Source organism: Desmodus rotundus, chromosome 10 (assembly GCF_022682495.2).
Source record: "Desmodus rotundus isolate HL8 chromosome 10, HLdesRot8A.1, whole genome shotgun sequence".
NCBI classification, from domain to species: Eukaryota; Metazoa; Chordata; class Mammalia; order Chiroptera; family Phyllostomidae; genus Desmodus; species Desmodus rotundus.
Genome location: NC_071396.1, coordinates 51,913,803 through 51,940,999, shown reverse-complemented (window position 1 = coordinate 51,940,999; position 27,197 = coordinate 51,913,803). Strand labels below are relative to the sequence as shown.

Sequence of the window (27,197 nt, the reverse complement as noted above, 5' to 3'; positions counted from 1 at the left end):
TCTCTTTCTCCCTCCCTTCCCCTCTCTAAAAATAAATGCAATCTTTAAAAGAAGAAAAGAAAGAGCCAGATCCAAACATCTCTGTAAATTAAATGAAAAGAAATACTCTCTTTCCTTTGATTATTAAGAATTAATGCATTCAATTCTCAGCTACATAAAATGACACCATTTATAACTACACTTCAATGTGTGAAGCCATGTCAATCTTAAATTCTTTTTCTCTTTTAGGAATCTTAAAAACCTTTGAGAAACTTCAGTTCCCTTTCTTCTTGTAATGAGTACTCAATTCCTGGAACACTTTATCGCTCTAAATGAGGAAATATCTGAGGAGAATATTTATTTTTTGCTAATTAACTTTTCTAATTGAGGACGTAATATTTTATGACTTAAAAATAAGTTTTCTATATTACTTAAAATAGCCACGAAATGTGATGTTTTTGGTTGCTTCCAGGTTGTATTTTTAGTTGTAGCTCATTTACACTTTCACAATTTGTAGAGAGAAGACCTCGCTCCCTTCTTTTTAGAAGTTCCTATTCTTACACAACCTGTAATTACACTAAGGGGCAGAATGCTGATGCGCATGGTCAGTGTTTATCCCAGGAGGACCACACATAAACCTAAATCATGTCAGACGGAAACCTGAGGAGGGGAGTGAGTCAGGAAACACAGGCAGGATTTCCCTCAGACATACTATATAAATGCCAAGTAGATACCAATTTTTAAAAAGTAGGATAGAATGGGACAACGCTTTTACCATAAATCATATGTAGACCACATATACATGTACTTTCTTGAAATTTTTTAAAAAGGCCCTCAGGTTGATAACATTTATATCTCAGAGTTTACATACCACATTGTCATACCACCACATGCCTTACTAAACAATGTCTTCACATCAAATGGAAAAGTACAATCAGCTGTTCAAAATGCCTGAAGTTTACTTTTTCCCTAACTCATGAGCACACTTTAGGCAAATCTAAGAGCACTTTGCCCTATTAGCCTATATTTTGTCCACTGAGGGTCAATATAAGTGTCTACAATATTGAAATATTAACTGCAGATGTAAAAACAGAAAATAAATTAAGTGTATTACTCTCTTTTGGGTACTATGCCCCTAATAAAAAAAACATGTTGTGCCTTAAAGATGGCACATCTGAAAGAAAACACATTCTTATCTATCCACAAATTTCATTAACCATAGAAAATATGCTTCAGGGATATTATAACGAACATCATCTGAGTGTGCATTGTATACAGAATTTGAAATGCATTCCTTAAAATAGACCTATACAAAATCACCACTAAAAGATCATGACTATTTTTATGCACCTATTAGAAAAAGAAAAGGAGGCATTAAGACTGCATTGGTAAGATAGAAAATAGGAAGAAAGGAGAATATGTAAATAACAACTAAACAGAACTAAAATCAATATATGAACAAAATTATTATTAACTAAAGATTCTTGACTTAAAAAGGAAAACATTCACCAAATAATGACTTTTTAATTCTTTTGTTAACGATCTAAGCTATTCCTACGACTGGGGTTTTGCACTATTCTTGCTCAGTTCCTTGAACCAGACCATTGGGGAGAACAGGTCTGAGGAACTTGAACTCACTGGTCCCTGAGCCTCCCATCAGACACACCTCATACTGGTAGCTCTGGGACAGGGTCCCGGTGCCACTAACGTCCACCAGGTGGCCCGGAAAGTGGGCCTCAGGCACCGCGCAGCCACCCACCAAGCCCGCCCTGCTCCTCCTGCACAGCCGCACCGCGATGAACGCCAGCACCGAGAACAGGAACAGCGACGACACCGACGCCAACGCCACCACCAGGTAGACCGTGAGCGGGTCGGCCCGCGCCGGCTCGGCCGCCGCCTCGGGCAGCGGCAGGTAGGGCTGCGAGAAGCCGTCCACCAGCAGCACGTGCAGCGTGACGCTGGCCGACAGCGGCGGCTCGCCATTGTCCTTGACCAGCAGCAGCAGCCTGTGCTTGGCCGCGTCGCGCTCGCTCAGCAGCCGCGCCGTGCGCACCTCGCCGTTGTGCGCCCACACGCCGAACAGCCCGGGCTCCGTGGCCTTGAGCAGCTGGAACGACAGCCAGGCGTTCTGGCCCGAGTCGCCGTCCACCGCCACCACCTTGCTCACCAGGTAGCCGGGCTCGGCCGCCCTGGGCACCAGCTCGGTGCAGGGCGCGGAGCCGTTCTGCAGCGGGTACAGCACGAAGGGCGAGTTGTCGTTGGCGTCCAGCACCTGCACGCGCACCCGCGCCTGGCTGCTCAGCGCCGGGGACCCGCGGTCGGTGGCGCCCACCAGGAACTCGAACGCCTGCAGGGCCTCGTAGTCCAGCGCCCTCAGGGCGAACAGCTGCCCGTTGTCGGCGTTGATGGACACCAGCGAGTCCAGGGGCAGGCCGGGGTCCCGGGGCGGCAGCAGCGAGTAGGTGACCTGGGCGTTGGCGCCCGCGTCCGAGTCCGTGGCGCTGACGCTGCCTATGTGCAGGGCGGGGCTGTTGTTCTCGCGGATGGAGAGGGTGTAGGAGGTTTGGGTGAAGGTCGGGGCGTTGTCGTTGACGTCGGAGACCAGCACGGTGATGTTGTGCTGGGTTTTCAGTGGGGGTGTCCCCATGTCTGTGACGGTGATGGTGATGTTGTACTGGGCCTGCCGCTCTCTGTCCAGAGCTCCTTCTGACACTAGAGTGTAAAAGTTTTCTACAGATGGTTTCAGGACGAAGGGGAGATTGTTCTCAATGGAACACGTCACTCTCCCATTGTCTCCAGAGTCTGGATCAGAAACACTGAATATGGCCACCACAGTCTCTGCTGAGTTTTCTGGGATGGGGCTGGTAACTGACGACAAGGTCAGTTCTGGTGGGTTGTCGTTGACATCAACTACCTGAACGATCACTGTTGATTTTCCTGAAAGACCCCCACCATCCTTGGCTTCTATGTCGACTTCATAACTCTTAATTGCCTCAAAATTCAAATGTTTGACTAGTTGGATATCACCAGTAATTGGATTTAGTTGAAAAGTTTTGAGTATTTCTTCCGAAGTATGAAAAAATGCATATGATACTGTCCCAAAATTTCCTGTATCTAAATCAGAAGCGGAGACAGTCACAATAACAGAGTTAATGGGGCTGTTCTCTAGAACATCAACCTCGTAGAGTGACTGTGTAAATTCTGGGGCATTGTCATTTATGTCTAAGACCAGGATGTGGACCTGGACGGTCCCCGACCTGGGTGGAGACCCGCCATCCAGCGCCATGAGCGTTAAACTGAACTGTGGCTGCTCCTCACGGTCCAGAGCTTTGTCCAGCACTAGTTCTGGGTACTTCCTTCCATCCCTCCGACTGTTTGTGAGAACGTGGAAATGGGAGTTAGGAGTGACTGTGTAGTTTTGGAGACTATTTCTTCCCACATCCAAGTCCTCAGCATTTCCCAACGGTATTATTGTTCCTGGTGGAGTGCTTTCTAGGATTTTCAGCTGCATTTCATTTTCAAAGAACACTGGAGAATGGTCATTTACGTCTATGATCTGGAGCTCATTTGGAATAAACTGCAAAGGGTTGTGCAGTAAAATCTGAAAATGCAGTATACATGGCTCTGTGGGGCCGCATAGCTCCTCCCGGTCCAATTTCTCATCCAGGAGCAAATCACCGGTCTGATGGTTGAGCTGAAAGTGTTGTTTGTTCCCTTTAGACACAACTTGGGGCCCCCTCGCGGCCAGTTCCCCTACACTCAGCCCCAGATCCTCTGCTAGGTTAGTTATTAAAACACCCCTCTCTCTCTCCTCAGCCACAGAGTAGCGTCTCGATTCGGACCCAGCCAGAGACCCACACAGAAAAACAAAGAGAAACAGGACTTGCCTTTGTCTAAGAAATCGCTCCCTTCCAGACTCCATTTCTTTTTCTGCCATGTTCTTCCAAGAAATATTGCCGAGCTGAGCCTCCGACAGCGCTGGAAAACGCAAAGTCTTTTGCCTCCCAACCTTTGAAGAAAGTCTAGAGGAAAACTCCTTCCAGGGCTCGGACTTGCTTGCTTAAAAACCTGCCCAAGCTCACAACCCCTAGTGTACTGTACCAGCTTGGTGCGGCGCGTCTCTGCGTAGGCGCAGTGCGGTGGTTTAATTCTCATTCTTAGTCAACAGCGCCACCATGCGTTCGCTCGCAGTTTCAAACTCTTGGAGAAGATACTTTGTTTTAGAGCTTTTGTTGTTTCGATGTTTTTAATTGCTTATTCTCCTTACTAAAACCAGTTGACACTAAAGAGGAGCTTCTTGTGTTAAAAAACACAACCTAGGAAATTAAATGTGTTCTTATCTAAAAGACACGACTGTCCTATCAGAGTCCTCACTTTTATGATTTTGTGGATGTGGACACCTGCTGGGACTACCCCGCCCCATCTGAAACTACTACGTATAAATTTGAAAATATTTTGCTCTAAATTATGGCATCCTTCACTATCATATATGTGTTTTCCTTTATTACCCAAATTTTGTAATATGTGCACAAGTTGCTTTTATAGTAAGGAAAATAATGCTATGAAACGATGAAATCATGCAAGGCAATAAAAAATTATAATAGATCATTTCAGGAGGTATATCCATAGACCACAAATGCCTAATTCCTTCCACATTTTCACACTCAGTCAAGAAATACAGAACTTCCTCCTTCTCTTATTTCATGGTAATTTTTCAGTTACTGGTTTCATCAGTATAACTACTTCATCTGTGGAAACTCGTTGAGTTTGCAGAAGTTAGCCATACAGGGGTAACAAGGCAGACATATACCTTACACAGCTTTCCACCTAATGGAGTGAACAGGCTTTAAACAGATGTTCAAACAGTGTGAAAAGTGCTGTGTAGGAAAGGTACTTAGTGCACTCGACAGTACGGACAGCAGGGACTGATTTAATGGGGTGGGGAGATTTGGGAAAGTTTCCCCAAAGATGTGCCATTTAATCTGGAACACTAAGGATGAGAAGCTTCCCAGGCTAAGACTGTGAAAGGGGAAGATTCCATATAGGAGGAACCGCTATGGAAAGGCCCTGGAACAGTCAAGCATAGCTATTCTAGACAACGAAGGAAGGTCAGCATACCCAGAACTCACAAGAGTACGTGGGAAGAGAAGGCTCGAGCAGCAAACTGGGGCCAAGTAATAGGTGCATGGATTTTATTCTAAGACTAAAAGGAAGCTATTGCAAGGGTTTAGGCAGAGAAATGAAACAACACAAATATCACATGCTCAATCTAGATCCTTCACAATGGGCAGGAATGTTATGTGAAGGCTCACCTATTAAATTTAGTCTTCATATTAGCAATCTATAAAATAACAGCAATTACACTTCTGAATCTTTATATTTTAAATCACTTAATAATAACTGCAAGCTACTGAAATAGCTACGATTCTCATTTGGAGGGGGACAGAAATTCTGTGACTTATCCAAGACCCTACAGGTTAATCAGAGACTTTGGATACCAAGATAGTGCTTTACACCACTGCTAATCTCAAAATAAGACCTTTAAAATTCATCTTATAATTTTAATTGTATAGCTCAAGCATTAAACGAAGAACATTAAAAAATAAAATTGTATTTTAATGTATGGATTAAAAATTGAACTGCCAGAAATAGAGAAGTCGGATGAATCCTGTAGTGAATTATAAAAGAAAATTTAAATTATAAAATAGAAAACACAATTTCCCCATTTGTATCCCTAAGCTGTGAGCAGGAGAGGAGAGTCGAATTAAGCAGGAAGAGAAGAAGAAAAAATATTTTGATGGAAAGAGACACCAGGGACTGATAACTACATACTGTTTGAATAACAGTGACTACATCAATTAATAACATATACTACATATATAAATTCATTATGCATCAGAGAGCACTTAATTCCAGCAAAAGTTTGTCCTGTGAGTTTTTAAATACACATCACATCACAGGTGAAATATACATGAATACACATCACAGGTGAAATAAAGACACTTCTTTCTTCCTCTCATTCAAAAATTAAAGAGCCTATCATCTTCAAGTCATTGTGCTAATTATGCAGTAAATTGGGAGATATCGAGAAACATAACTCATGCACCTGAAAAGAAAAAAGCATTGAAAAGTAGAAAAGTGAAAGGGGAAAAGAGAAGTACTCAATACGAAAAGAAATGGAATGAGCAGACGGACCAAAATAAATATTTTCCCAGGAGCTTGTATCCAGTTAAATCATAATACTCCAGAATTTTTAAAAAATACAATGCCAAACTACATAGGAAGTTTATAAATTTGGGTTGAAGACAAAGACATACATTCCCGCAGACTCTTGGATATTAATTAAGTGCTCAAAGTTAATAGATGGTTTTTAATAATTAAAACAGATTTTTTTAAAGGGGGGATTGAAATAAACAGAGGTCAAAAATTGTTTTGAAGTAGAAAGCATGAAGAACAGCGTGTCTTTGAAAACAACTGTACGTGTGCTGTAGATTTAATGACATCCTGGAATACCAGTCATTGATTTATTGAACACTTTTGATGCGAATGGTTTGTGGAATCCAATAGTCAAAGTTCTCACGATCTCTAAGGAACCATAATTTCCATGTATGGACACTGTGCAAAGTACACATTTAGAAAAATGTGAGGGAGTGCCATGTTTTTGATGAACACACTTACATTAATGGTTTTAGCCAATGTGACTTCACAGGATAAAAGTTACACTAGCCTAAGAGAATAACAAACAAATATGCTGGGCCTGAAAAAAATAACCCTATATAGTAAGAGCAAACATTTAAAAATTTAGGGCTGCAAAATTACCTAGGCCCGGGGGAGGGGAGTTTGGAATAGGGTGCTCTAACTTAAAAATTCAGACTTTGGAAAAAATTTACTTTCATGTTTTATTTTTTGTAACTGTATTTTTTAGAGAGAGAGGAAGGGAGGGAGAAAGAGAGGGAGAGAAACATTCCCAATACTGTACCAGCCACCCAGGCATGTGCCCTGACTGGGAGTGGAACCTGTGACCTTTTGGTTTGCAGGATGATGCCCAACCAACTGAGCCACAGCAGCCGGGGCTACTTACGCATTTCAAACGGAATGAAGTTATAAGGAGACTAATCACCAATGAGAACACAAAGAAAGTTAGCATTCACTACACCACAAAGCAACACATTTAGAAACTCTAGTAATGTGCATGCACTGAACTGAAATATTTACATTTCAAATAAAAAGACACAACCCCAAATGGGCAGAGCAGTACAAAGGGAATTTTCACAAATTAACTAGGGCTCATTTCTAATTATTTTACAAACGAGACTAGGGTTAGTAGACCCTTCCTAGATCTTAACTGAATTCAAAGCTATCCCTGAAACCGGGCTTTGCCTCACTAACCCTCTCCTCACCTTCAGTAAGGAAGCTGGGGAGAATCGGTTTGAGAAACTGGAACTCGCTGGTCCCGGGGCCTCCCATCAGACACACCTCATACTGGTAGCTCTGGGACAGGGTCCCGGTGCCACTAACGTCCACCAGGTGGCCCGGAAAGTGGGCCTCAGGCACCGAGCAGCCACCCACCAAGCCCGCCCTGCTCCTCCTGCACAGCCGCACCGCGATGAACGCCAGCACCGAGAACAGGAACAGCGACGACACCGACGCCAACGCCACCACCAGGTAGACCGTGAGCGGGTCGGCCCGCGCCGGCTCGGCCGCCGCCTCGGGCAGCGGCAGGTAGGGCTGCGAGAAGCCGTCCACCAGCAGCACGTGCAGCGTGACGCTGGCCGACAGCGGCGGCTCGCCATTGTCCTTGACCAGCAGCAGCAGCCTGTGCTTGGCCGCGTCGCGCTCGCTCAGCAGCCGCGCCGTGCGCACCTCGCCGTTGTGCGCCCACACGCCGAACAGCCCGGGCTCCGTGGCCTTGAGCAGCTGGAACGACAGCCAGGCGTTCTGGCCCGAGTCTCCGTCCACCGCCACCACCTTGCTCACCAGGTAGCCGGGCTCGGCCGCCCTGGGCACCAGCTCGGTGCAGGGCGCGGAGCCGTTCTGCAGCGGGTACAGCACGAAGGGCGAGTTGTCGTTGGCGTCCAGCACCTGCACGCGCACCCGCGCCTGGCTGCTCAGCGCGGGGGACCCGCGGTCGGTGGCGCCCACCAGGAACTCGAACGCCTGCAGGGCCTCGTAGTCCAGCGCCCTCAGGGCGAACAGCTGCCCGTTGTCGGCGTTGATGGACACCAGCGAGTCCAGGGGCAGGCCGGGGTCCCGGGGCGGCAGCAGCGAGTAGGTGACCTGGGCGTTGGCGCCCGCGTCCGAGTCCGTGGCGCTGACGCTGCCTATGTGCAGGGCGGGGCTGTTGTTCTCGCGGACGGAGAGGGTGTAGGAGGTTTGGGTGAAGGTCGGGGCGTTGTCGTTGACGTCGGAGACCAGCACGGTGATGTTGTGCTGGGTTTTCAGTGGGGGTGTCCCCATGTCTGTGATGGTGATGGTGATGTTGTACTGGGATCTCATCTCTCTGTCCAGGGCTGTGTTTGTCACTAGAGTGTAAAAATTCTCGACAGAGGGTTTAAGGAAGAACGGAAGATCATCTTGGATGGAGCAAACCATCCTCCCATTGTCTCCCGAGTCAAGATCTGAAACACTGAACACGGCAACTATGGTCTCCTGCAGGTTTTCTGGGATCTCATGGATGAGCGTTGACATGGTCAGTTCCGGAGGGTTGTCGTTCAAATCCATCACTTGGACAAACATCGCACAACTTCCCGACAGACCCCCGCCATCTGTCGCCTGAATATTTAATGTATAAGTCTGAATGGATTCAAAATCCAGTTTCTGTGTTAAAAGGAGTTCTCCCGATTTTGCATTTATTTGAAAAGTTTTGCGAATATCTTCAGAAGCTTGGGAAAATACATACGATATTTCTCCATAGGCTCCAATGTCTAAATCTGTAGCCGAGACGATAGCAACCTGGGATCCAATGGGGCTGTTTTCTGGGACCTGAACTTCATAGAGCAGCTTTGCAAACTCCGGGGCGTTATCGTTGATGTCCACGACTTCAATCCGGACCAGGGCGGTGCCGGACCTGGGCGGAGTCCCCCCGTCCAGCGCCGTGAGACTTAGCAAGATCTCAGACCTCTCCTCGCGGTCCAGCGCTTTGTCCAGCACCAGCTGTGGTAATATGCTGCCCTCGGGACTCTCTTGTAATTTAAGGTGGAAGTGGGGGTTGGGGCTGACTGTGTAACTTCGGAGGCTGTTGCTTCCTACATCTAAGTCCTGGGCACATTCTATTAAGAAAGCAGTTCCGGGAGTGATACTCTCTGGGATTTTCAAAATTATTTCTTTGTCTAGGAAAACCGGGGGATGATCATTTATGTCCCTAACTTGTAGCTCGGCCTGAAAAAACTGCAAGGGATTTTCCAGTAACACCTGGAAAGGCAGCACACAGGGCTCGCTACCGCCGCACAGCTCCTCCCGGTCCAATTTCTCATTTAACAGCAAATCCCCGGTCCGCCTATCCAAGTGCAAACGCATTTTTTTCCCTTTGGAAACAACGCGGGCCCCCCGCGCAGCTAGCTCGTCTACCTCCAGCCCCAGGTCTTTTAACACATTGGCCACAAAGGAGCCACTCTCCATTTCCTCGGCCACTGAATAGTGTCGCGGCTCTGAACCAGCCCGAGCTATACCCAGCAAAACAAAGAGGATCAAGACTTGCCTTTGTTTCACAAAGCGTTCCTTTCCTGCTCTGGCCTCCATCGCCTTCTGGTCTCCCAGCAAAGCTGACCCAGCTCGGGGTCGCGATGTCGCTGACTCTGTCTCCGAGTAAGTTCCAGATACTGGGATGAGTAGAGACTCCTAAGGCCCTGATATCCCGGAGCGACCGCACTAGAAAGCCTCCTCTTCCTGCCTGCTTTTCTAGCAGAGCGTCTGGCTACCAGAAGGGCGGCTGGTACCTTTCTTCATTCTACTTCTAATGCTGCAGCGCCACCCTGCGTCCTTTCCGAGTGTTTACTTTCTCCAAAACGTTAGGAGAATCCCAATCCTTTCCTCCAGACTGAGGGCAATCCAAATCGAGTATTTTCAAGTAGCATCTCTTAGTGTACTGAAGTCTTACCTGCTTTTCGAAGGGCTTTTTCATTGCATCCACAACGACATGGCAAACAGACACATTTCCACTCCACTTTCCTCACAGATTCAAAGAGTTTTTTTTAAAACTGGAAAAAAATCAACTTCGAAAAATGGGAGTCGCTTCAGTCCTAGGATGAAAGAAGGCTTTGACTAATCAGATCCCAGATTTTATTCAGAGTGTGGCGCGCGTGCATCTCTGTGGTGGTTAGGTTACCATCCTCACACTCAAGCCAACGGAACAGTACAGCAACGCAGAAAAAGCACAGAATTCACAAGAGAACTTTCCCGAGGACACTGAAATATTCTTCTTATTCACATTTTCTCCTGCGCTCTCCCACTTCAGATTTCCCTGAAATTTGGGCCACATGAAAATCTAACATAGTTGGATAATCATTCTTGTGAATGTCAATATTTTTATATTTTTATTTTTCTTCCTAACAGATGAGAACACTTTTACATAACTTCAATTTAATCATTGCATCTAGCAATGTTAATAGTTTCATAATATCGAATACCCCGTAAAGATTGAAAATTTTCCAATTACCTTTTTAAAATGTCTTTTTAGAGATAATTTGTTAAATCAAGTGCCAAACAAGGTATATATATTGTAGTTTGTTGTTGGGTCTTTAGCTTCTGTCATTTTGTGTTTTTTAAAATGTGATAAAAAGAAATGAGTTACCAATCAAAAAACATTATGGAGGAATCTTAAATGCATATTGCTTAGTGAAAGAAGCCAGTCTGGAAAGGCTACATATGCTATCGTTGCAACTACCTGGCATTCTGGAAAAGGCAAAAGTACAGGCACGTTAAAAACATTAGTGGCTGTGGGGGTGGGAGGAGGTAGAAGGGGGTGAGTAAGAGGGAACACACAGGCGATTTGGGGGGAACTGGAACTTCTCTCTATGATACTGTAATAGTGGATTGCATGACGTCACACACTTGTCAAAGCCCATAGAGTGCGCGACACAAAGGGCGAACCCTAACGTAAAATACAGATGTTAGTTAATAATCATGGCTCGATATTGACTCATCTGTTATAATAAATGTACCACACTAATGCAAGATGTTAGCTGTGAGTGAGAGAAAGTAGGTATAAGGGAGTTCTCTGTATTGTCTGCTCAATTTTCTGTAAAACCTAAAACTGTTCTAAAAAATAAGGTCTATAAATTAAATATTTGCATTAAGAAAGGTTTCACATATACTGTATAGAAAAGTTAAGAAGAACTACACCAACATAACTGTGCCCTAGTTAAATTTAAGTTGTTTACATTTTGTCACATTTGTTCTACCCATGCACATTGCTCTACAAACACACGCCCTCTTCCTGTGCCGACCCATTTGCGTGTGACTTGAAGGCATCATCACGCCTCATCACCACGTACTTCCTCAGGCGTCTCAGAAGTATACGGGCATTGTCCCGCACAATCATAATGCCAGCATCACACTCAACAAAATTAGCAGTGATTCCATAGTATTATAAAGAACCCAGTTCCTATGAAATCTCACTATCTTTCTTCCGTTATTCTTCCCAGATTTTCTTCAACTTGCTAAGAATTCATACTTGCTCTTGAGGTTTTCTTTCTCAAAGGCACTTCCTTTTTTAACTGTCTGTTATAAGAAATGCCCTAGAAATTTTATTTTTTAATCAAGCCTCATGATTGTATTGGGTGTTGCATCTGTTTATTCTAGAAAACTTTCCCATCTTTTATGATATTTAACTTTTTTTGAAGTGTTCAGACCAGTTGTCTTGCAGGATGTCCTACATTAGGAGTTTGTCTGATTGTTTCCTCATGGTGTCATTGAACCTGTTCCTTTATCCCCTGTATTTCCAGAAAAGTGGAATTAATGATTTAGTAAATTTAACAACGGCATCACATTTTTTAAAGCTCTCATTTATTTACTATGATTGGGTTTTAAAATTTGGGCAATCATAGGTTCCCTCTCTTAACATTTAGAAATAAATTCCTACTTTTATATGTTGATATTATTTTTGCTTTTCATGATTAATGAAAATTTTTGAATTTTTGAATTAATAATTTTTCAATTATTAATGAAATATTTTATATTAATATTATAATTCAAAATATTTTAATTTATTGACATTGAGCATTTAACACACTTCATCCAGATGAATAAAACCCAAGATCAAGTCTTTAAAAATGCTCTTTACACAGGCTACAAAACTTAAGATCACATGGAGATATAGTGATGATCATGTATATCACAAAGGAAAATAATGACTAGTAGATCACTTGAAATTTTACATCTAACCAAGCAGTTGATTATTTAGTTATGGTAGGTTCTCAGAACTAAAGCAGTTATGGTGAATTTGGGGATAACATAAAGGAGAGAAAAGTAGGAAATATGAAGAAAATTACAAAATCCATCACCTCTCACAAGAATTAAAAACTTAATATTTAAGATATTTCAAAGAAAAAAACACTCAGGAACATATTAGGTTTTGCTGTGCAAGAAGAAAAAATTTCAACCCTCCACGTTTGAGTCATAGGTGTTCTCCCAGTGCACAAGCTTTCACCCTTCTTCCCATGTCAAGGCTATTCATACATCTAGAGATAAAAATAAGTTTCTCTTCTTCAGGGCTGATTGAACCAGTGCTGATATTTTATAATTGTCAATAGTTTCCAGATTTCAGTGTCTTATATCCACTATGTTATTTCAGATCATTTAAATTCTTAAACTTTGATGACAGCTCAAATTCCTTTTTGAGTCCCCTTTACGAATGCTTTAGTCACTGAGCAATCAGATGGCAAAAGAAAAGGGGCTTTTCAGTGACCTACCACTGAGGCCCTATGGGAAATATATGTGCAATATTCTAGCACGAGAAGGGTGTTCTAGCACCTTTTATCATATTAGGGTGGAAATTTTGGGCCTGTGGTAACACTCAAACTATTTGTTTTTGCCTTATTAGGGTAATAAACAAATACTTTGTTCTGTAATCTATCAAGATATACACTTCATAAAGCTCAAGCAAGGAGGATTTCAAAGTAAAGGTGATTCAAGGAGTGTATTCTCTTCCCCAGTACAAATGTGCAACGAATGGCTTTGAAAGAGATCCTTGCTTAAGAATCTTGGCGTTTGTAGTTTAAGGGGAATCATCAAAGTCTATTGACGCAAACCGTTTCCTTGGGAGAAAAGTCTTGACCGGCCATTACCGTGGGCTCTAGCCTCATTTGAGTGCATATACATCGTTTTGCCTGTCCATATTACATGACATTTCCTTTTAATGTACTGGAGATGCTAGCATATTAATTGATAAGAAGAATGAATTATTTTTATGTTTAATAAAAAAGAAAACTGTAAAAATGAACAAATACAAATTTAGTATTGCAATAAATGAGCTACAAGCAACCCATTAAATTGTGCCCTAAATAATGAGAGAGATTTATTTTTATCAATGATTTTTTCCATGTACAGTTGACCATTGAACAATGGGTGTTTAAACTGCATGAGTCCACTTGTATGGGATTTTTTTTCAGTAAATACCGGTTTTTGATCTGCTGTTGGGAGTCTGTAGATGCGGAGGGCTGGCTGTACACACTGATGTACACCATTTTATACAGGAGCATCTGCGGGCTTCAGTGTCTTCAGGGGTCCAGGAACCAATCCCCCGTGGATACCTAGGGACAACTTAAGTTTGGGGGAGTCAAAATTTATATGGGGATTTTGACTGTGTGGGGGTCAGCATCCCTAACCCCTGCGTTGTTCAAGGGTCAAATGTAGTTTTATGTCTGTATTTGATTCTGTGTCACCGATGTCATCAAAAATCATCACATGACTTTTTTCAACTATAAAATAATGACTACATGATATTAACCATCTCAAATAAATTATTACTTGAATTTAATAGATGGAGACCAGTTCTACTGAAAGGTAGACTATTACAATTTATCAGCCATCACCTATGAAATATGAAGCAAAGCAAAAGATGACTCTAAAATAAATAGCCAGACCTTCCTGGGAGGTTATGAACGCTACCATTTTATGTGTAGACCTGGGACGAGTTTCCTTGTCAAGCTTCTGGATACCTGCCAGGACAGTCCACACAAAGTTTTAGAGGTAACTTGCCTTTGGAAGATCAAAGAAAATTAGGTAGGAGCAGAAAAATAGATGTTTTTCTGTACTTAACAATAAAGAGGCTAATGGCTTCTAAACAAAGACCACTGTGAGGTAAAGGAAAAGACAGAATAGCTAAGCCATCAGTACTTGTTGAATATAAATGAACAATTATCTGTGTTTCAGAAGAAAACGCTACAGAAGTTACAGCCTTAAAATAACAACTCTAATGTTATTCGGAAAAGCGATGCTTTCCTCTATTCTTTACCCAGACCCCCAAAGCAGGAATGCCCAGGATGAAACTTGTCTCCACCTATTGCCTATTTTTCAGCATCTAGGAACCTAATTTCATTGGAGAGAAAGTGATGTTGCATGTATCTCTCTCGTCTCTCTCCTGCATTAGGTGGGCAAAATATAGAATACTTTTTTTTAACATTCAATGAAAAGAAAATTCTGGAAGAAAAGATCAAAGCATTTTCTTTTTGTTCCACAACACTGAGACTATGATCCTTAAAGAGGTGAAGTCTGTTTCTGGAAGTACCCCACGATGAGCAGGTAAGTGTCAAAATGAGCAATTCTGTGGACATGCCATCCAACATCTTTCACACGAGGAAAGATATTTCTGAAACTATTTCCAAAGTGAATTGCCTGAGAATTAGCCACATAGCCGTGAAATTGCCTGATAATCTTCTTGCATTGGGTATCTAGAATGCACAAATATCAGTAGATTTAAAATATTTCGTGAGTATTTTCCAGAAGTTAGAGAATTCAGTGAGCCTGGAAAATCCATCCAGCCTTTTCTTATTTACTGACACTAAATCTTCAGCCAAGACTTCGACAACCCGGTTGCTGAGGGGCGTGTATCTCAAGGGTTGTCACCGATTGCCACGATTTGGACCTTAGGCGGTCCCAGGGAGTGTTGGTGTCTACCGTTCCCTTCTGTGAGAGTCAAACTTACCTTGGATTGTTCTTCAACCAGCGACTTTCCCCCACAAACGGGCACATTATTTACCCCACGATTGCATCACTCATTATGGTGCACATGGAAATTAAACTGACTGTGTAGTTTCCTATGATGAAAAATTCACCCAAATCTCATGCACGTACCCGGAGCACATTCTGGAAGGTTCAGAAGAATTTTTCAAAGGGTAAACACCTCAGACTCACAGATTTTTCTCAGAAAACAAAAGTTTACAGGTAATATTTGGAAATGCAGAGCGTATATGAGTTTGTTTTTTCTTTCTTTCTTTTAATTCGGGAGCAAAGGCTCTTCTTGGCTGGATCGAAAATAGTTTTTGAGCTCTCACCTGTCCTCCCGCTGCCCCGTGGACGCTCCGCTCTTCATCGTCAGCCCCAAACCTGCAGAGACTCTGACCTTAAATGCAGCTTTCTTCTTCTGGGCCACCTGCGCAACGCCCAGGAAGAAAAGAAAAACTCACCACTTGCTTTTTCTGCCAGATTTCCCCTGCGCGATTTCCTGCACATCCTCTGAGTGCGCTGTCGTTAATAAAAGCAGCCTTTGGAAGCCTCGTAAGAGGGATCACATCAACTTCTGTCTAGTCTCATTCACTGGCAAAAAGGTGTCAAGTGCGGGCTCGCTGGAAGCGTGTTCTAACTGGCGGGCACCCCCCGCATCCTGCAGATTTTGTCTTTTCTAAGATGGAGACGGTGGCGAACGCCGGGCTCCTCCTCCTACTTTTGAGCCCGCAGCACCACCAGGCGTCCGACCTGGAAACCTGGCGTCTACAGCGCTCGCAGCAGCTGTGAAGAGTCTGTTCGCGGGCTCTTGGTCTATGGGCACATTCTTTACCTCCTGATAGGTTAAACTACTTTTATGGTTTTTAGTTTAGCCAATGTGAACAAAACAATTGTTAGTTATTATACCGTTTTATTACCATATTATCAATTATTTGATTATCACAGCGTCATAGCTGTACTATTTCTTCCACATCAGGTAGGCCGGCCATTTGGCCATGCATTCATTGAAATTATAAATTCATCGGCAGGTGTTTATGGCGCAGTGTGCTCAGGCACAGGGGATGTAAAATTGAATAAAGCCTGGTGCCTGCACCCAGGAGGCTACAGCCTTCACTGGGGGAGACCCAAGGGGAGAGACGATTACTGTCGTGCGTGGGAGCGCTGAGAAAGAGATCTGCGCTGGCGCTGCGGGGCACTCGAAAGGGATATTTGGGTAAGAACAGAAACGGGCTCTCAGGGAAGATTACCAGAGGAGGTGAGGTTTGAGCCACGTTGAATTTTATGGTGCCAACTTAAACACAGACCCACTGAAATTATTTTTTACTATAAAGGAAGTATTTCTGATTTTGCAGGAAATAAAATTTTCTCAAAAGATGGGAACATCGCGGTGTAGGTAGAACGCAGTCTTTCAGTCAGTCCTCAACAGCACAGACCCCTGTGTGCGGTGACGAAGACTAGGGATGGGCCCTTTTTTCCTATTTGAATTTGGCTCATGTACCTAGTACTCAATTTAAAGGAGAGTCCTGCGCTTGAGCAAGTGCACGTGTGAGTGGCGTGTTCTGTTAACAGTGTCTTTAGGAGGTACTTTTAAATGGTGGTTAAGAACACAGACTTTTATGCCAGGAAGTCTCATATTCAAGTCCTAGCTCTGCTACTTCGTGTATGTAAGATTTTAAAAGTTACTTATTCTCTCCAAACTTCAGTTTCCTCATCTGAAAACAAATGGATAATAATGATGCTATCTTATAGGTGAAGTTGTGAGGATTAAGTAGAGCAATGCTTATGAAATGTTCAGCCTCGTGGAATATTACGGTGTTTTATAAATGCTGTTATTAGTGTTTATACTATAAAAAGAGGAATTTACCTACATACTTCTGTTAACTTCTACAAACGTTAAGTCTAAATGACTCCTAAAAGGGAAGCCTTGTGCAGTATCGGCGGCAATGGAAATTGGTGCAGCCATAATGGAACATAGTATGGAAGTTTCTCAAATAATCAAAAATGGAATGACCATTTGACCGAACAATCCCACTTCTGGGTATGTAATTGAACAAAATTACATCACTGTTATGAAGAGATACCTGCACCCTCGGGTTCATGGCCGCATTACTGACAGCAGCCAAATTGTGGAAGAGCCTAAGTGGCCCTGGGCAGATGACTGGATAAAGAAAATTTGTGTATGTGTAATGGGGTATCACTTAGCTGTAAAAAGAAGGAAATCCTGCATTTGTGACAACATGGATAAACTTTGGATGTTTCATAAGTGAAATAAGTCAGACGGAAAAAGACAAATACTGTATAATCTCATTATATGTGGAATATAAAAATGATGCACTCCTGCGAACAGAGAGCAGAATGGTGGTTGCCAGGGCCTGGGGCTGGGGGAAATGGGGAGATGGCGTTCAAATGGAATAAACTTTGAGTGCGAGATAAATGAGTCCCGGAGATCTAATGTATGGCAGTGGCTGTAGTTAACGATACTGCATTATGTACTTGAAAGTCGCTAGGAAAGGAAATCTTAAATGTTTTTGCCACACCAAAAAAAATAAAAGGTAATTATGTAAGGTGTAACAAAATTTCTTTCAATTATTTCAATCAGATTTTGATGGGAAAGAGGGGGGAGCTATTGTTTGTTTCTGTTAAAATGTATTTTAAGCCCTGACTGGTGTGGCTCAGCAGTCAGGGCACATGCCTGGGTTGCAGGTTCAGTTCCTGGTCAGAGAACATACAAAAGGCACCCAACCAATGTTTCTCTCACACATTGATATTCCTCTCCTTCTCTTTCTCCCTCCCTCCCTCTTTCTAAAAATAAATGAATAAAATCTTTTAAAAATGTATTTTAAGTTCTTTCCAACTACAAGTTTATTAGGAAACAAAATTGGCTTTCTGGCTTCTTCTGATTTATTTTGAAGAATTTTGTAAATGCATAGCCTCAGGTAATTATTGAACGTTAGAACTACCGAACAAACAACAGCATCATTGGGTTGAACTTTAGACATCGTCTGGTCCTGTATACCCATTTGGAGGAACCTGAGAGTTAAAGGAGGGAACAGCTGGCCCTAGTTAAGATGGCAAGGTATTTCAGAGCTGAGGCTGAAACCCTGAATGGACTAATGATTCTCTGTTTCTGGAAGGGATGCAGAAGAAACAGAAGCAGACGGACAACTTTCTGGCCTAGACAGATTTAACCCAAGGATGGTTCTATTTTTGAACTTTATTTCTTGGAATGGAATGTCTACTACATTTACATTGATTCAACTTTTAATAAACTGGGCTGTTAGACATCACAGAGGCAATGTGCAGCTGTTTTTTTAAAGATTTTATTTATTTATTTATTTTTAGAGAAAGGGGAAGGGAGGGAGAGAAACATGGATGTGTGGTTGTCTCTCACACACTCCCAACCAGGAACCTGACCTGCAACCCAGGCATGTGCCCTGAACTAGGAATCGAACTGTGACCATTTAGTTCGCAGTCTGGCACTCAATCCACTGAGCCACACCAGCCAGGGTGACCCATGGATTATTTAGATGTGTGTTAGTTTCCAAGTGTTTTAGAGATTTTCATCTCACCCTCCATTATTGATTTCTAGTTTGCTTCTATTGTGGTTAAAGAGCATCTTCTGTATCATTTTAATTCTTTTGAATTTGTTTGGTTTGTTTTCTTTCCCAGACTACAGTCTGTTTTTGCACAAGTTCTGTGATCACTTGAAAAGAGTGTAATGCTGCTCTCATCAGGTGGAGTGTTCTATAAACATCTGTTAGATTTTGTTGGCTTGTGGTATCGCTGAGTTCTTGCTGCGTTTCTGTCTAGTTCTCTCTCAACAGTGGAGAGAGAAGTAGTGAAGTCCCCAAACTGTAGTGGGTTTGTCTATTTCTCCTTTCAGCCCTATCAGGGGCAGCTTCACGAATCTGACAGCTCTGTTGTTTTACGCATATACATTCAGGATGGCTGTGAACTGGTGAATTGCTTCTTGGTGAGTTGACTTTTTTATCGTTATTACATAATGTCCCTCTCCATCTCTGATAGTGTTTCTTTCTCTGAAGTGTCCATTATCTCATATCAACATGGCCACTCCTGCTTTCTTTTGATTAACCTTTGCAAAACATATCTTTTCACATCCTTCTAACTTTCAACTTGCCTGTTATGTTTGAAGTGCATTTATTACAGAATATATTATATAGATGAGTCACGTTTTAAAATCTACTCTGAATAACAATAAAAATTAAAAAAAAATAAAAAATAAATCTCAAAAAAAAATCTACTCTGACAACCTGTCTTTCAACTGGTGCATTTTGACTATATATTTAATGTAATTATTCATATGTTAGGGCTTAAGTCTGACATGCTATTTTTTGTTTTCTATTTGTTCTGGGGTTTTTTTTGTTTCTGTTTTCTTTTTTCTCTACCTTACTATAGGTTACTTAAGCATTTTTAAGCATTCAATTTGATATATCTATAGTGTTTTTGAGTATATTGCTTTATGCAGCTTTTAAAGTGGCTGCTGTGGGTATTACATTTATATGTAGATAATTTACCCCAGTCTCCTGGCGTCATCATTTCACCTCTTTGAATGAAGTACAGAAATATTACCTCCCTTTATGTCTCTTTACTCTCTCTCTCTCATTTATAATGTCATTGTCTTAATTATTCTCTCTACATACCTTCAGAACCACGTAAGACAGTGTTAAAAGCTTTGTTTCAACATAATTTAGAAAACTCAGGAGGAGAAAGCCTATTGTATGCACCCATTTTTTTTCGGATGCTGTGTTTTTTCTTCCTTCCTATGTTCCAAGATTCCTTTTTCAATTATTTTTATTATGTTTAGAGAAATTCCTTCAGCCATTCTTTTAGGGTAGGTCTGATGATGATGAAGTCTCTTAGTTTTCCTTCATCGGAGAATGTCTTGACATTCCCTTCATTCCTGAAGGATATTTTCACTGAGTATGGAATTCTGGGCTGACAGCTCTTTCCTTCAGTCATTAAAAATATTGTACCACTTCCTTCTGACCTCCACTGTTTGCAATGAGAAATCCCCTACCATGTGAATGCTTTTTCCCCTAGGGGTAAGATGTCATTTTTCTCTGGCTGCTTTCAAAACTTTTCTTTGACTTAATATTCAGAAGTTTGAATACGATGCATCTTAGTCTGTATTTCTTTGGGTTTATCTTACTTGGGATTTGATCAGTTTCTTGAATATCCAGATTTATTTCTTTTGCTAAATTTGAGGAGCTTTCTCTCTTTCTTTATGTGACTACTTTTTAAGTCTTATCTTCTTTCTGATTTCAATGCCTCTTATTTCTTTTTCTTACCTAATTGCCCTGGCTAGGGCTTTCAGTACTATGTTAAATAGAAATGGCAAAAGTAGGCATCCCTTGCCTTGTTCCAGATATTAAATGAAAAGCTTTCAGTTTTTCATTATTTCATATGATGTTAATTATACTTTAGGCTTTTCACATATGACTTTTATTGTGTTGGGTTTCTTTTTTTTTTTTTCCTAAGGGTTAAGTATGGCCAGTTAACATAGGTACGTGCTAAGTGTAGAAGGCATCCATAAATTGTAGCTGTCACTGTTAGAAGTTTCATAACAGGACATTTATGAAAAAAAATCATGTAAAAAATATATTTATTGATTATGCTATTACAGTTGTCCCATTTCCCCCTTCACTCCACTCCATCCTGCCCTCCACCTCCCTCCCACATCCCCCCCCCATTGTTCATGTCCATGGGTCATACATGTAAGTTCTTTGGCTTCTACATTTCCTATACTATTCTTACCCTCCCCCTGTCTATTTTCTACCTACCATTGATGCTACTTATTCTCTGTACCTTTCCCCCGCTCTCCTCCTCCCACTCCCCTGTTGATAACCCTCCATGTGATCTCCATTTCTGTGGCTCTGTTCCTGTTCTAGTTGTTTGCTTAGTTTGCTTTTGTTTTTGTTTTAGGTGTGGTTGTTAATAACTGTGAGTTTGCTGTCATTTTTACTGTTCATATTTTTTATCTTCTTCTTGGATAAATCCCTTTAACATTTCATATAATAAGGGCTTGGTGATGATGAACTCCTTGAACTTGACCTTATCTGAGAAGCACTTTATCTGCCCTTCCATTCTAAATGAAAGCTTTGCTGGATAGAGCAATCTTGGATGTAGGTCCTTGCCTTTTATGACTTGGAATACTTCTTGCCAGCCCCTTCTTGCCTGTAAGGTCTCTTTGGAGAAATCAGCTGATGGTCTTATGGGAACTCCTTTGTAGGTAACTGTGTCCTTTTCTCTTGCTGCTTCTAAGATTCTCTCCTTCTGTTTCATCTTGGGTAATGTAATTATGATGTGCCTTGGTGTGTTCCTCCTTGGGTCCAGCTTCTTTGGGACTCTCTGAGCTTCCTGGACTTCCCAGAAGTCTATTTCCTTGGCCAGATGAGGGAAGTTCTCCTTCATTATTTGTTCAAATAAGTTTTCAATTTTTTGTTCTTCCTCTTCTCCTTCTGGCACCCCTATAATTCAGATGTTGGAACATTTCAAGATGTCCTGGAGGTTTCTAAGCCTCTCCTCATTTTTTTGAATTCTTGTTTCTTTATTCTGTTCTGGTTGGATGTTTCTTTCTTCCTTCTGGTCCACACCGTTGATTTGAGTCCCAGTTTCCTTCCCATTGCTATTGGTTCCCTGTACATTTGCATTTGTTTCTCTTAGCATAGCTTTCATTTTTTCATCTAATTTGTGATCAAATTCAACCAATTCTGTGAGCTTCCTGATTACCAGTGTTTTGAACTGTGCATCTGTTAGATTGGCTATCTGTTCGTTGCTTAGTTGTATTTTTTCTGGAGCTTTGATCTGTTCTTTCATTTGGGCCTTTTTTTTTTTTTCTTTTTTTGGCGTGCTTGTTACGTTAAAGGGCAGAGCCTTAGGTGTTCACCGGGGCAGAATAAAGCTGGTCGCTGCTCTTGTGTTGGGTTTCTTATATACCTAATTTCTTGAGGGTTTTTTTTTTTTATCATAAAAGGGTATTGAAATTTGTCAAGTGATTTTTCTACATGTTAGGATGATTATGTCATTTTTATCCTTCATTCTATTAATCTATTGTATCACAGTCATCTGCATATGCTGAACCATCCTTACATCCCAGAGATAAATCCCATTTGGTTATGGTATTTGATTATTCTAATATGCATTTTTTTGAAATTTTTTATTGTTATTCAATTACAGTTGTCTGCATTTTCTCCCCATCCCTCCACCCCACCCCAACTGAACCCCCCTCCCTCCCCCACCTCCACCCTCCCCCTTGATTTGATCCATGTGTCCTTTAAAGTAGTTCCTGTAATCCCCTCTCCTCACTGTCCCCTCCCCACTCCCCCCTGACTATTGTTAGATTGTTCTTAACTTCAATGTCTCTGGTTATATTTTGTTTCCTTTTTTCTTCTATTTATTATGTTCCAGTTAAAGGTGAGATCATATGGTATTTGTCCCTCACCGTCTGGCTTATTTCACTTAGCATAATGCTCTCCAGTTCCATCCATGCTGTTGCAAAGGGTATAAGCTCCTTCTTTCTCTTTGCTGCATAGAATTCCATTGCGTAAATATACCATAGTTTTTGGATCCACTCGTTTGCTGATGGGCACTTAGGTTGCTTCCAGTACTTGGCTATTGTAAATTGTGCTGCTATGAACATTGGGGTGCATAGGTTCTTTTGGATTGGTGTTTCAGGGTTCTTAGGGTATAATCCCAGCAGCGGAATTGCTGGGTCAAAGGGCAGTTCCATTTTTAGTTTTCTGAGGAAATTCCATACTGTTTTCCACAGTGGCCTCACCAGTCTGCATTCCCACCAACAGTGTATTAGGATTCCCTTTTCTCCTCATCCTCTCCAACATTTGTTTGTTGATTTGTTTATGTTGGACACTCTGACTGGTGTGAGATGATACCTCATTGTGGTTTTAATTTGCATCTCTCTGATGGCTAGTGATGCTGAGACATATGCTTTTATTTTTTTTTAAGATTTTATTTTATTTCTTAGAGAAAGGTAAAATGAGGGAGAGAAACATTAGTCAATTGCTTTCTGCATGCCCCAAACTGTGGACCTGGCTTGCAACCCAGGCATGTGCCCTAACTAGGAATTGAACCTGTGGTCTCTTCGTTCACAGGTTGGCAATCAATCAACTGAGCTACACCAGCCAGGACTATAATATGCTTTTAAACTTGGCTCGCTACTATTTTTGAGGATTTTTGTATTTATGGTCATCAGGGATATTGACTTGTAGTTTTTTATGGTGTCCCTGACTAGCTTTGGTATCAGGTTGGCGCTGGCTTCATAAGATAAATTTGGAAATGGTCTCTCCTGTGTTTGAAAGAGTTTAAGAACGATTAGTAATAATGTTTGGCAGAATTCATCCATAAACCATCTGGTTCTGGCCTTTTCTTTTTTGGGAGGTCCATAAGAATCTATTGTTCCTCCAGGACTGGTGGTAGAATAAAATATCTGCAGCCCATGCTAATTTGTCTTTTTGGCAAGAAACAAAATCATTTTCTCCTTTCTGCCTTTCCCTCCGTTCTCTTCTTCTGGAACTTCTATTGGGTCTATGTTCGAATTTTTCAACCTATCTTCCAGGTCTTATGTGACAGTTTTAAAACCTGATTTCATGGTTTGTTTGGTTTTTTTGACACTCCTCTATTCAAAATGCAGGGCTTCTGCCCCTCTGCTTAAATCTGCTCTCTGACTGCTTGACTAAAGTCCAGAAAGTGTGATGGAAAGGGCACTTGCTCTTGGACCCCAGCCACATGTTGCAAAGAAGCACAGCCCAGGTGGAGAGGTCACATGCAAGTTTCCTGGCTGGCTGCCAGCATCAATGATGAAAAGAAAGTCATCTCCAGATGATTCTAGCCCACAGCCACCATGTCACCCCAGTCTTTGAGCTTTTCTACTGGAGGTTTCAAAGATCATCGCGCAAACAATCCATCCCTGCTGTGTTCCCACTGAATTCCTGACCCACAGAGTTCATGAGCATAATCCAATGGCTGTTTTATGCCACTAAGTGTTGGAGTGGTTTGTCACATAACAATAGATAACTGTAATGTAACATCTTTTACTGTTCTTTCATAATTTTTATCTTTTTGTTCTGTGCTATTGCTGAATTACTTAGTTATATACCAATCTACTAATTTGTTCTTCAATAGCTCCCAGGCTAAATTTTATTCCATGTGCTGAGGTTTTGTTACATGACTGTGTTTCATTTTTTAAGTTTCTAATAGGCTATATTAATATCCACCTATTTTCTAAAGATTTAAATTTTTTCAAAGGTTATTTATTTATTTATTTTAGGGCAGATGGGAAGGGAGGGAGAAAGAGAGGGAGAGAAACACCAATGTGTGATTGCCTCCTGTGTGCCCCCTGCTGGGGACCTGGCCTGAAACCCATGCACGTGCCCTAACAGAGAATCGAACTGGTGACCCTATGGTTCACAGGCCAGGCACTCAACCCACTAAGCCACACCAGCCAGGGCTATATCCATCTATTTTTTTAATTTCAGTCTCTTATTTTTATTCCTTCATAATTTATTGTCCTCTTGTGCGCGTAAGTCCTGAATTCATCTCTACAAGTATCTTTGTTTTATTTTGAACATTACTGTTTTTAAAGTGTTGTCTTCTTTTTACTTGCCCTTCCGACCTATATTCATCTACTAGACCACACAAACATGGTCTAGAATCAGGTCTCATAATAGCGACTTGGGCTTCTGGCACAACATGGTAGTAAATATAGTACAGTTAACTTCAACGAGCCTGCTCACTATAAGTCCAGTACCTGGTTTGTGTCTTCCAGCCTCCATAGGTCTGAAACCTACTATAATGTACAACTTCAGGAATCTTTTGGCAGTAGCTTTTCAACCTCTTATTGTGAACAAATTGGACCCATCCTAGCTCCTGGCTTTAAGCAGTGACCTTGATTTTTATTCTCCATCTTTCATGGAGAACATTTTTCTCCTGATAGCCCATTAAGAGCCAAACTAATGTCAACTGGTGCCAACTTCCCACCCAGTAGCTTCCATTTCTGGTTTTGCATTCTTAAATTTTCTATCTTTAATCATTACCTATAATTCCTATGTTTAGAACAGTGCGCAGGAGTATAAACTTGCTTCATCAGCTTAACCAGAAAACCCCTGTTATTTTTACTTTTAATGTTACTTTTAAATGTTAAATAAGGACAATCAATAGTTTAATAATATTATTTAAAGTGTTACATCGCCCTGGCTGGTGTGCCTCAGTGGATTGAGCATGGGACTGCAAACCAAAGGGTCGCCAGTTTGATTCCCAGTCAGGGCACATGGCTGGGCTGTGTGCCAGGTCCCCAGTGGGGGGTGCTCAAGAGGCAACCCCACATTGATGTTTCCCTCTCTTTCTCCCTCCCTTCCCCTCTATAAAAACAAATAAAAAATCTTTTTTAAAAAAAGTGTTACATAGATTTGGAAATAAAGTCAAATTTTTGGTTGAAGAATGGGTCTTGACTGTCTCATACTTTAACGATATTCAACTCTATAGAAAATAGGCCTTTATATGGGAGAATTATATGGATGAATTCTACTTCCAAGAATAAGACAAAATTAATCTTAAATAGAAAACAACTATAACAACAATATACATAGATGTGACAGAGAAAGCAATATATTTATTTATTTATTGGAGAATTAAACAAAACCAGACCAATTCCATTTCTTATATATGAGTATGTCTAATTCCAGCATATAAATCTATTTCAAATAACATCTATTATACATATCTTATAAATATATAAACATGTCTACATAATAAAATTTTAATGTTTTATAATTTAATATCTATTTAATAGTTTTATGATTGTATGGAAATTTAAAATCAAGTTAATGTATTTTCATTTAAAGTTAAAACATCATTATAAATAAACCTTAACAAGATCAAAGAAACTTATGCTTGTTTAAGATAACCTGACATATAGTGTTACAAAGAAATACTAATTTTGATCAAACTGTGTTTATCTGGATAATTCCAGTCCTCAAAAATCTTCTCTCCATCCTAGATAAAAGGGTTTGCTGAACAACAAAATAAATAATGATAGCATTAGACTATAGCCCAAATAATAGAGTAAATATTCATGACTCCACATATAAAGAAATAACTGAATAAATAATTGATGGGGGAGAAGTAACAAGTTACTTTTTCAATTACATTAATTGAAATTATTCTTACAAAATAATTTCAATTAATGTAAAAGATTCGGGGAAATAGAAAATCACCATTCAAATGCCACAGTATTAATTACCACAGGAAATACCCAGCAATGGATACTAAAATTAGTGAGCAAAAGTTCAAGCAGAAAAATTGCATTTGCATAGGTTCAAAATGTCTCTTCCTGAGTATTTATTAATTGCAAAGGGAAATATACTAGTGAAGAAACTTGGCAGATATCATCTTGACCAAGTGATCAAGATTAACACTACTAAGCTGTTCATAAATTTTATGTTATTTTTCTACTACAATAAAAAAGGATCAACACAACCAGTTAATATGACATATTGACATCAGGTGCCCTTAATATGATGCACTGAGAAGGACACGGTGTCATTCCTGTGGTATTCTTCCCAATAATGTATAACATCGATTTAATCATAAGAAAACAAAAACAGTTTCAAAGTGAAGGTCATGTTTGTTAACTAAAATTTAGTTTTAGTTATGGTAATCATTTTACAATATAAGTCATTATTATTAATCTTACATAGTTCTATATGACAATCATATCTCAATAAAACTGAAAAATTTGAGGGACATTTTGCAGATAGCTGACTAGTACCCTTCAAAAGTCTCAAGGTCATGAAAGCCAAGGAAAGGTTTAGGAACTATCACGGGTGGTAGAAACTAAGGAGACATAATTAAGTGCATTGTGGGATCCTGGATTAGATTCTTGAAAAGAAAGAGGATACTAATGAAACAACTAGTAAAATCGGAATAAAGTCTGTAGTTTAGTTAATAGAATGGTACGAGGTTAATTTCTTAGTTTTGATAACTGTGCTATGGTTATGTAAGGTGTAACATTAAGGGAAACT

General features: G+C 41.0%; 1 protein-coding gene across 2 annotated transcripts; it reads right to left on the bottom strand.

Annotated features, from left to right (window-relative positions):
• Positions 1-1,505: 1,505 nt before the first annotated feature.
• On the bottom strand, positions 1,506-9,867 carry LOC112318160 (protocadherin beta-2). Of its 2 annotated transcripts, XM_071219495.1 has the most exons (2): positions 9,346-9,848; positions 1,506-3,535 (listed from the first exon to the last, which is right to left on the bottom strand). In XM_071219495.1, the coding sequence occupies exons 1-2, from the start codon at positions 9,715-9,717 to the stop codon at positions 1,553-1,555; spliced, it is 2,355 nt and encodes a 784-aa protein (XP_071075596.1). In that variant the 5' UTR covers positions 9,718-9,848; the 3' UTR covers positions 1,506-1,552. The 2 variants fall into 2 exon arrangements, with proteins under 2 accessions (XP_071075596.1, XP_024431040.2); XM_024575272.3 differs by lacking the exon at positions 1,506-3,535 and having other exon boundaries at positions 5,335-9,867.
• Positions 9,868-27,197: the final 17,330 nt, after the last annotated feature.